We start from the raw sequence: 12206 nt of genomic DNA, 5'->3' as shown, positions 1-12206 counted from the left end.
CGGTTTGATGGAGGATCGTGTGATTGGTCCTTTCATTTTAGTAGAAAAACAATAAACGGGGACGTTTACTATCACATGATGACAGAGTACGTCTTTTCGCGAATGGACGATATTGAGGCGGAAAAGGGGCTTGTGTTTTTCGAACAAGATGGTGCCCCACCTCATTACAGTAACCATGTGCATGCGGATCACACGTTGAAGTCAACCAACATTAAACAAAACTTGAAAGAATTTCATGATATGTACTCATTGATGTAAGTTTTCATTCATTTCCCCCTATTAAATTTATACTTAAACCTAGGGAGTCCTTTTCAAACACCGTGTATAGAATATGTAGCCAAGTCTCGACTTTGCAATAACAATAATAATAAAGGAATAACATAATTACAATATCAATTACGTAAATCTTGCAATAATATCTTGCAATAAAGAAAGAATAATAAATGCCACGCCAGAATTCGAACTCGGGTCACTGTAATTACAGTTCTCACACTTTGCCATCAATTCCTCAGACAAAGGTAAGAAAATAAACTAGTAGTTATGTTAGATAATCAAAGCACACATTATTTCTACACGTGTTGATATAATTCAAACAATGTGAAAATAATTTCTATCGTCTTTTCTTCTTTTTAAACTAGAAGGTAAAGTAGAATAGTAGGTATGGGCACGGGCGAGTTCGAGCGAGTTTTCGCTCGAACTCGACTGAATTCGACTCAAAACAGACATCTTTGAGCTCGACACATGAACTCGACTCGGAAAAATTTCCTCCAACTCGACTCGAATTTGACTCGAGTTTCAATTCCATTCGACTCAAAACGAGGAAAATCGAGCCAAATGCTGTGTGTAATTTCAAGTACTTTCTTCAAGTATCCTACATAAACAAAATAATTATTATCAATGATGCTACTACTACTACTGCTACTTCTAATTATTATTATTATTATTATTATTATTATTATTATTATTATTATTATTATTATTATTATTATTATTATTATTATTATTATAAGAACACTATCTACTATCTATAAACATGAAAGATAGGTATATCTAAATACTAAGCACTAGTTGACTGCTGACCTCGGTAGTCGTGAAGTCTAGGAGGCAAGGACATCGTTCACGAGGTTCTGGATTTGAGTTACAGAGAAGCAAGCATCCGGGCTCAAACCAAAAATCGTTACAAATTAGAGGGCGTAGGCCAAACTTGTTTCAAACTGCTTGACCCGGGTTTAAGGTTCTCAACGGCTCGAACGGATCGGTTCACAGCTCATTCCCTATCGAGCCGAGCCAGTAGCTCACCCGTCCAAGCCGGCTCGAGCCGAACCAAACCGAGCTGATGGCTTACCCCAACCAAGCTGGCTCGAACCGATGGCTGACCTGAGCCGAGTAGGTGCCTCATCTCAAAGAGTCGGCTCGAGCTATTCGCTCAGTTGAACCGAGCTGAGTCGGTTAACATTAGTACCCGGGTTGGGCTTAATCGGCTCAAATTTTCGAGCGTGCAGGTCTTAGCCTTGGTGGTTAGAAATACAGTATATAGAATACTTTTGTTAGTGCTTATTACATTTGAGGCTGTCTCGTTATAAAAATCCATTGTCGTTTTGTTAATCGAGACGAGACGAAATGCGAGCAATGTCCCATCTTAGGGTCAACACTAAAAATATTCCACATTACTGCTTGCATTTCTCATAGCTTTCCCTTTCCAGTCTAATCAGGTAATGATTTCGAAACAAGCTAAACGAGCGAGCCATTTATCAAACTCGACGCGACTAAAACTCGACCTTAGAACAGTGACTCGACTCGTGAAAATTACCTTTGACTTGACTCGAATTCGCTTCGAGTTCCGAATCGAGTCGAGTTTTAGCTCGACTCGTGCCCATACCTAAAGAATTGTAATGTAAATCGGGACCATCGCTGAAAACTATGACGTAGTCTTAACTTAAAGAACGTTTCGTGATATGTTCCTCATTGGGGGCGTCTATATAAGTTTTTTTTTTTTTTTTTTTTTTTTTTTTTAAAGAAAGAAATCTCGAGTAAGTTATTGTGACACTCACATAAGCAACACCTCCTTATAGAGGGATGAATCGTTGAGTCCTTTTAGTTTGACCAACAGAGTGCTCCTCTAACCGTGTATATTCGACGATAGCTGTTTGGAATAAGACAAAATGCATTCGCCATATAATTTTATAATGAAATTACGCGCATCTATTTACTTTATTTCATAGTTCTCCCATATTCACTTTCTAATATTCGGCGACAGTTACCATCGAAATTCATACAATTATAAGCATAATAATAATAATAATAATAATAATAATAATAATAATAATAATAATAATAATAATAATATCAATTACGTAAACAATACCTTCCAATAAAGAAAAATAAATGTCACGCCGGGATTCGACCCTGGGTCACTGAAATGGCAGCTCTCTGCTTCACACTTTGCCATCAATTCCTCATACAAAGATAAGAAAATAAACTAGTAGTTATGTTAGATAAACATAGCACACACTATTTCTATACGTGTTGATGCAAGTCAAAGAATGAGAAAATAATGTTTGCCGGCTTTTCTTCTTTGGAAATTAGAAATTACGGTGAGGAAGAATTGCAGTAATCAAAATTGAGACCAGTTAAAAACGATGAAGTAGCCTCATCGTGAACAACGTTTCGTGACATTTTGCTCATTGACGAAGGTCTGTATCACTTGTTTTTGAATTAAAGAAGGAAACCTCCAGTAAGTCATTGTGGCACTCATAAGGAACGTCTTCTTATACGAGTATTATTACAAGTATTTTGTGTATAGTCTTACATGAAATGCTTTCAACTAGCTAATAATTTAGATGGACGACAAAGTGACGCGGTAGGTAAGTTGTTAGCGCATTGAACTTCTATTCGGCGGACCCGGGTTCAGATCCCGGTCAGGTTTTAACTTTTTTCAATGTTTCAATTTCAATTTTAATACATACTCAGTGTAACAAGCAAGATCTTCTCTCCTCCAGAAAGAAAAAGATGTTTGAATGAGGAGAATTGGAGAAGGTCTCTCAATGAAGGCAATCATTTACTAACTTGTTCCCAGCAGTTGTTCTAGATTTGATATTTTCAGCTCTTTCAAGCATTTTCTGATTCATGTGTGGCCAGTATTTTTATTTCTCTAAACATACAGTATATAAAGAAATAATACATTACATACAAAGCAATATTAAGATAAATATATGGTATTCTTTGGAAAACTCGTTCCGAACCACAGAGATTCATCTTAGAATGGAGAACTGTTTCGTCACCTACTTTACAATTTTACCTTGATAAACACCTGGATCAGGGCTACCAACTGCTGTCAGTGCCGAGAAAAGTTACGTGTAAGTTGGGTTGCATATATCTACGCATTCTCACAACTGTAAATTACCTGGATGCCAAGTAATGGAATTAGAGCACTTAGGGGGGAGATACTTTTGCGTTTGGGTGTACCATTAATAGAAGTTGCGAGTATGTCGCACTCTCTCTATTGCATCTCACTAGTTTCTTTCTTCTAGCAGCTAAATATGAAGCTTTACTTACAATATCTGGTGTGTTAACAAACTTCAAAACTATTTCACACAATTTTACTGTATAGCGTACGTTTTACCGTAGTTGAAAATCAAGCCTAAACTCTGAGAATTTGGCTTCAACTTTTGCTCAAAAGAAAAAGTGAGTTTTGAGTAACAGCCACTATTAGTTCCAAATAGTTGCACAAATATGGAATATCTTGGAGGCTGAATATGGAACTCCTTTCACACAAAGCATTTTGGTTGCTGATATAGTTCGAGTGAGGCGGACTACTTAAACAGGTAAACAACAGTTAAATCATGCCGAACTCATACACACAGTAAAGCGGTTATCCCAAATTTATTCAATTCCTCTTGAGCGGATTTTTATTTTTCGTAGAGGACAGTAATAGCATTAAATGTTTAATATATTATTAGAAACATTAACGGATCGTTCAAGAAAGGTAAACAACATTATTCAACTTATCATGTCAATTAGTATGATTACAACAGATATCCCAAGTTACAGCATAAACGAGTAGAAAGTATGTTTGCAAATGACAACTAGTATTACTATTATAATAAATCATAAGTATGGGTTTTAAATTCCTCCTTAAATCCCTTTAAGCTGAAGAATAAGCAGTAACATCGTAGTACTTTATAAATTTTCAAATTTAGTGTCAATGTGAAGAATCGTGTTCCTCAAAGAGTAGTCAGTAGACAACCAGTGATGCACAGCGCGGTTCTAGGTGGAGATACGGAACACGATAATATGATTCATTCACAGTAACATTCAAATGGTGTATAAAATGTATGCACTACTATTTAATTTTGTTTTGTTTGAAATAGCAACTTAATGATTACTTTTATGCTAGAAAAGGGGTAATTTTTTTATTTTATAAAAGAAAATAATAAAATAACCAGTAATATATACTTGAGTTTGAGAAACTATCTATAAGAAACTATTTTTTGTCTATCTCACAAAAGATAGTGTAAAAGTTGCCTTTTATAAACAATGTAAATACAGTATATTAATATTTTTTGAATTGCAGTATTGCGTGTTGAATTAATATATATATATATATATATATATATATATATATATATATATATATATATATATATATATATATATATTGCTAAGAGAAATGCAGGTTTAGTCTCATGCTAAGTGAAATGCCGTGGTTGTGTATTCGGTAATGCGCCCCGTGATTGATTTCTGGCGGAGAACTGATTTTTGTCATTCTCCCCTTGTTCCAATGCGGTTCCACGGTTCACTCTGCCTTTGTGACATTAGTACCCAGGCAATCTCGAAATGGCCGGTGCATGGTACTGACAATATAATCTCCACTACGTGCTGTATTTAATCAAATTTGGGAAAGAGTTTTTACCTTCACACAGACCGTGGTCATATTAAATGTGTCCCATATGGAATCCATCTTTTACATTTACCTGATAAGTAAAAAGTATTAAATGGTAAACAAAGAAAGAAGTTCCTGGTAGAGCTTCCAAATTATTTCTAATTAAAAAAACGAAATAGTTGTAATAGGTGTTCCATCCTGGAACATTTCCTGGAAAGGAAAGTACACATTTCCAAGAGTGGCAAAGGTGGATATAAATACACACTACTAATCAATTGTTTTGGCGTTTAGTGTTCCTTCCGACACCGAGGTATGTGTGAAGTAGATCTGTAGCTTAATATGAGACCCGAAACACATGGTCTTCCTTCTGGGATCGAAAACGTACATTCTACATCAAGTGACCGTACGCTAGCATTATAGACAGGAACGAGCCCCGTTAAAATTATATACGTATTAGCAAAAGTTGTATTCAGTTATATCCCAGGACACATTTCTTCTCCCCACTACGTGCTCTACTATCTGCGATTTTATGAAGTGAGTTCTTTTATATAGCATATGCTTGAACTCATATTTCGTTCATGATAACATTTCCTGATATATTTTAATTATCAGTTGACTTAGATTTGCAGTGGCTACCTTCAGAAATAATTAGTATTGAACGGTTTGTTATATGTATTTTACAAGATAATTTCTCTTAACCAAAACGTTGTTAATAGTTCTTTTTTTGTCTTTCTGCCCCTCTCTCGTATACTCTAAAAAGAATTTTTAGTTTATTTTGAGTTTCATGACTCTTGTTAGCCTCTAACTGGAAATCAAACAAGGGACCCTGTGCATCAAATTCACGCGTACTAGCCACTTGAGCAGCGGGAAGGTTTTAGTTATCTTATTATTATTGTTGTTGTTAATATGTTAGTTCGTTTGTTAAATTTTAGTGTCACATTTCAGCACCGAGGCTATATGAGACATGAATATACAGTTAAAGATGGAACTCGAATCAGTAACAATGAGTTAATATTTTCAAAATTGTTGAATTAGAAATCAAACCCGAAACCCTACGGCTCAAGGAAACGTATGATTAATGAAAGTGAATGATTTGAAAGTACATTTTTAGTGCTCTTTCATAGGAAATGGAACGCGGAACCACTTACGTATCTTTTCGTTTAAAATAACAATTTTAAAAAATAGGAATGTGTGTATATTTATATATGTAAGAATTCTAAATGTTAAACTAAAGTATATCTCAATTATTAAAAGTTTCTCGATTATTTGCTTTAGTAGAACAATATGAGTTTATTTAATTACAGTTTTGATTTGTAATTTTTATATAATATATTTTGCACCAAAAAAATAAAGTTTAGAGAATTAGATTCATTAATCAACTAAAATTGTAAAGCTTAATATTACGTAGGAACATTACTATTAAAGACTTTTAATGTCTTGTGCAAATACGATTTCTGATTTAGATTGGGGACGGGGGGAAGTTGCCATAGTTTTTAATCACGAGACAATAGCAAACAGAAAAATACAAGTTGAAGACTGAAACTTACAGGATAAGTAGTTTGGTCCTTCCGCTAGACCCTGTGTGGCGGTCGTGAAAGAACTAGATACGATAAGTGATAGAGGGGCGGATAAGTAAACATCTCCAAATAGGCATCTTTGCCGTACTGTCAGGGTAAGATTCCTATTTCTTGTGGGTAAGATGACACACCTTTTTGGCATGGCTATTACCGTAAGATTGGAAAATAGGACGACTTTTGTTTATTGTGAGGTCTAATAAATTATGTATCGATACAATACTGACAACGGTTTAATACATTCAGCTGCTGGAGTTGATGAATATCTCAGAGACCTAAAGTGTAGGATTCGAATCCGCGTGCAATACGAATGGTGAACCCAATACACAGTTTCACTTACTTTTGCATTTCAAGTAAATAAAGAGGGGACATATTTTGTTGCAGGAGATTTGCATATTGGATAGCACTTACGTATTCCAACAACATTCATTCTAATTTAAATGAGTCAATACCCTCGTTTAAGAAAAAATGACACTTTTAAATTGCAGTCAAGTTGGTAAAATAATATACTTCAATGTTGAAAAAAGTCCATGTTTGATTATTCTTGATACGGCAATTGGTTTGTTCCTCCATAATGCTAAGCCTTGATTGTATCCAACAAGAGTAACTTGCTATGATTATTTTAACGAAGCAAATTTTAGAGAAAGCGTTTTCTACTTTGTTTATAAATATATGGGTATATACAAAGTTGTTTTTGAACGTTCGTCCTCTCCCGACTCGATGTACAGACTTTTCTGTTCAATTATTGTGGAGTAGTAAGTTTGAATATATCGAATGAATCGGAGTGCCCGACAAGTTTAAACTATATGATGTAATTCGATTTCTCCAGACCGAAGGGCAAAGTATAGGTGCGATTTATCGTAGAGTCACTATGGATTACGGCGTGGATGTAATTTTAAGAAGGATTTACAGTACACGACGAGTCCGGCCAAGGGTGGAAACCAATGGCGGCAGACGATTTTGCTGACAGCGTACGTGAATCATGTGGTTTATGAAAGGCTTAAATTGTGATTACAAAACCCGCTGAATCCTTTGAATTTTTTTGTGCAATTCCAAGAGCGGTGCATGAAGAAATCGAATTACACTTGGCGGGTACTACGATTATACTCGAAATAGTTTAAAGCTCACTATACTTCGTAACTACTGAACTGAACGGTGTATCTGTTAGCGTATGTGAGGGGAACTGATATCCAGTGAACAATTTGATCTTCTACCCATTTCATTATCTCACGTGGTTGTCCTCTGGTAGCTAAGCGAACGTTAAAAAGAACTCTTCTAGTTAACAGTGTAATTTGCTACATATACAGTGATTAAATAAATAATTTCTACTAACAAGATAAAACCTGTCAATTGTTGTTGGCAACAAACGATATATTTTAAAGCCCCAAAAGTTTATTTTATCAATTTTCACGAAAACTACACATGGGTGTTTACCATAAACATGTTATCCTGTTCAGCTGTATGATATGTCACTGATGTACTATTATCTTTGGACGATATTTTAGTTAAAAATAAACATTGAAAATTCAATTATACTTTTAGGCTAGGTCTCATTAGTCGTACTATCTACTGTAATCTTAATGATGTCATAATAAAGAGATTAGTAAGGATATATTTCAATAAATAGGATGGTTGTCATATAACATGAATTTTTAAGTTTATATAGGAATTAATTTTCCTCCACTTTCGCGAAAACTATGCACGAGCATACCACTCGTGCGTACTATTTTTTTCAGTTCAATAAGTTCTATCGATTGGTGCACTCCTATCTTTGGAAATGAATTTATATTTAAATTAAAAAACAAAGAATATTCCTTCCATAAAGTTATTTTAGGAAGTACCTGTGTGTGTCTATCTTCTATGCTTGTTTATCATTCAAACTTTAGTACCTGATATAGAGGGAAATATATTTTTTAAGTGGTTGTCAAATTTGTTACATGACGTAATATAATATTAAAATAAGTAAAACTGAGCCAACTAGTGTTTGTTCCATTTCGATACGATCATTTGAAGCGCCTACATCCCATTTTTATCTCAGTGTGATTACTGTGATTCTCCATTATGCTAACGTCTAGGCTATATGCAATATAACAGACGTGCTGTTTTCTTTCGTTCTATTTTTGGAGCAAAAAGTGTCTGTATGCTTCAAAATTTCTACAGTTCTGTCTTTTCGAGTTAGGTAGTAATTGCTTTCTTGCCTACCTAGCTCAATTAGTAAAATCTTGCTATCATTGTATAACCACAGAAAGGTCAGAAAAATATGCTTTTCGCCAAACATGTAGCGTATTGTACGTATAAATTACATTTCGAGACATATCTTAATACGATAAATGCAAACTTGTGTGAGTATTTTGACCTGGAAATTAATTTCTTTGGTTACATTGCAATTGTTATGTTTTCCATGACTTACTTGTTGTATTTGCGTACCGAGTGCATAGTAATATTTAAGACACCTGTCAATGCTAAAAGGCATTTCGCCCTTACCTCTATAATCTTGAGTGAATGTTTTGTTGAGAACGTCAACATAGCTCAAGACTGATCTTCTTACAAAAGTCGTTTAGAAATGGAAATGAGTTCATGAGTTGCACAAATAGCGATTAAGTTATGTATATATACGATTATATTTATTGTGAATTGATTTATTTAACTGTACAGAATAAGTAGAAGAAGCATGGAAAATAGATATGATGAGCCTGAAACTTGGAATTTCTTCCTCTCTCTTTAAACATATAGAATAAGTATTAGCTATAAAATTAAAGCAAATTTTCAAGTTATTGGAGATAAAATAGAAAATACTACTTCAACTCTACGTATAATATATATATATTCTTAAACTAAACAAACCGAGGAAGTCTATGTGATAATAATACAAAAGTACGTAACAGTTTCAACAGACAAACTGTGTCTTCATCAGATTTCCCTCAATCAACTTCCAATGTATTTATATATTTTTATTACATAGTCTTGCTGACTGTGTTGTTGTGTTTAGTTAGACAATATAGAAATAAGGCCTGATAGAACAGTTATATTCATACTATATTATCATAGATACCAAATATAATGGCCAATTTATTCGCAATAGATGCATAAATTGATTAAGTTGTTACTTTGCTAAATAACTCGTAATATTCGAACTATATAACAAAATCAGTGAAATATTTGTCCTTAATTTCATTTCAGGAAATGACCGCCTTGAATGTTTAGCTCGAGGAATTCGGATAACTGATCCCAGCGGTACAGTTTTATTTTCAGCTGACCAAAACGAAGTCGTTGTAGGTGCTCAGAAACTGAGAGTTACAGGTAAGATCCGTTTCCTTCATTAGATATTTTGCATATGCTAGATTGCATTACTTCGGTTATTTATCTCGCACTCGAGTAAACATACAGTATATATATATATACAGATGGCCCATTATGTTGAAATTCCTTTCTAACTTTTCAAATAATTGATAAAATTTATGCAAATATAGATATGGGGATGCTGTTTGCACTGCATACCAACAAATTAACAATGTTTCCAACTCAATACAAAGTTGTATTTTAAAATGACACTACTACAGTTGAAATCATGTCATAGCGATAACTTGTAATGACAAGTACCAACAACTATTGTTGTAATGTTACAGAAGCAGCCGAAAATAATATTTGTGAAAACAATTTCCCACAACTATGTTATTTTAAACAGTATAGCAATCTACCAATGTTTTCATATCTTTGAAAGGGGTTGCGATATTAAATTGTTGTAAGCGGCGTTATGATCTTTGTTGCAAATCGTTCGCGTGATTGGATGTGATACTTAGCTAAGCAAATTTTCGAAATTAAATGTATTGAAGTAACATTTTGAAGTCTTTGTAAGTTGGATCATAATATTCGACATCAATGTACTTCCGACATGCACTGACACATATATATAGCGTCTCACTTGCATTATTATAGTTGTGCAGGATTCCAAAATTTGAATATTTACGAATGTTTGTGGTACCGTAGTGTGCTTAGTTAGCGGTGGTACTAACGCTGAATATAAATGTGACACTATGAGTTTTCGTGTAATATGTAGATTTAATATATGTAACGACCTGACGTAATGTCCTTTTAAAAATATATGTAACATTTATGTTGGTTTGGCAACACTTAATCCAGTAGTATTACACAGTATACCATCATGTTTCCATGTCGATATTTGCATTTATTGAATATCATCAATTTCAAAGTTATAAGGGTGTTTCAAAATAAATGATCCACTCTATATACATTAGTTATATTAGTATCAAAAACATTTTATAGATTTTGACTCCTCAAATAGCAAGGCATGAAATAAGATATACCTAGAAGATTATAATAGTCCCCCATCAGCTATCGCAGACTTCATGGGATAACGCTAGGATAAGGCTACTCTAAGAGATCAAATAGTATATGGGTTTCGTGGGCAAGGATTTGGAACCATGGATTGCTGTTTAAGGAATAGAAAAAGTGGTTAATGGACGGTGCAATTTTCGTGGAATAGTGAAGATGCATTAGTTTTACAACCAAGTCTGATGATGCTATCACAAGTGATGTTAACCAAATATTATTTCGCGTTGTCTCAAAGCATAATAATATCTCAGCGATTGATAAAAACTGCTCCATCTTTTTGAATGTTTTTCATGCATATGTTCCATTTATTGCGACATTTACATTGACTCTCTCTTCAGAAGACAGAAGTTTGCGATTGCCCAAGCATTACACAAACACTGTTCATAACTTTCCTTTGAGACAGTTATGGTTTTGGTAGTTTTGGGATTAGGTTTGGATTAGGTCAATCAATGAAGAGTGTGCAGTGGAGTTTCGTAAGAACCTACTGCCTATCACGTGCCAGTACGAATATTTCGTTTAGAAATGGATTCTTCTCCGACGAGACAACAAAGAAGTTTACACATTTGGTCATGTTCTTTCTAGCCCACTATCAAATCATATACGACTCATGACTCCACTCTTTTCTTTTAACATTTTTCACATTACTGGATGTATTGGCGAATAGTTTCTGCTCTGAAATGGATATATTGAGATTGCGTCTCCCAATGTCCCATCTGTTTGACTATTATTGGTCTCAATACCTTCCTTGAATGTTTATTTATCTATGACTTGCAGACTTCCCGTGCAAAGTGCATTATAAAAAGATTCATCATTGTCCTTAAACTTCTTAAACCACTGTCATTTCCTACATCTTTACTTGGCGTGGTTTTGTTCCCGTTTCAGTTTGCTTCAACTTAAGCTCTTAAAGTATAAGCCTTATAACGTTATTCGCAATTTTGTTTCACCTACTGTGATGTATGTGGCGAACACAAGCAGTAGGGTATAAGAGAAAACAAACACTAACGCTTTTAATGCCTTTACACAAACTATACCAGAGATTCGAAAACGACACCGAACAACCTTGGGAAATAAATTCGCAAACGCATAGACAATATGGGTGTACAAGTCCGTCATTTCTGAGCTATACCTCACAGAAAATCAATCGAAACGATACCTAAAGAGCCATGTCAGATCTAGCTCGGTAAGTGAGCAAAGTCACACGTATTATTTTGAGTCTAAATTCCATTAATGCTCTAGTGGATACGAAAAATGTACCAATTTTCACTTTCAATCTTAATTGTCATTTTCCGTTTCTAGAAGCAGTGTTTTATCCACAATCTTCGATTTCGGGGGAAGGAGGAGAATCTAAGCCCCTAGGAATGAGAACATTTTCATCACCTACGTGCTACACTTACCTC

At 34.5% G+C, this 12206-nt stretch overlaps 1 protein-coding gene across 2 annotated transcripts in view; it reads left to right on the top strand.

Moving 5' to 3' along the window:
* Scgdelta (sarcoglycan delta) overlaps positions 1-12206 on the top strand; it is a 589315-nt gene that overhangs the window by 441258 nt on the left and 135851 nt on the right. For both annotated transcript variants that reach the window (XM_081752054.1, XM_081752055.1), the window contains one exon: positions 9637-9756. In XM_081752054.1, coding sequence (XP_081608180.1) covers positions 9637-9756 — 120 coding nt within the window. The remainder of the gene's footprint in view (positions 1-9636; positions 9757-12206) is intronic.

The sequence above is a fragment of the Thermobia domestica genome, chromosome 3, assembly GCF_964235325.1.
Source record: "Thermobia domestica chromosome 3, izTheDome1.hap1.1, whole genome shotgun sequence".
Lineage (NCBI taxonomy): Eukaryota > Metazoa > Arthropoda > Insecta > Zygentoma > Lepismatidae > Thermobia > Thermobia domestica.
Note: the sequence above shows the minus strand (reverse complement) of the source record. Positions and strands in the feature narration are given on the sequence as shown.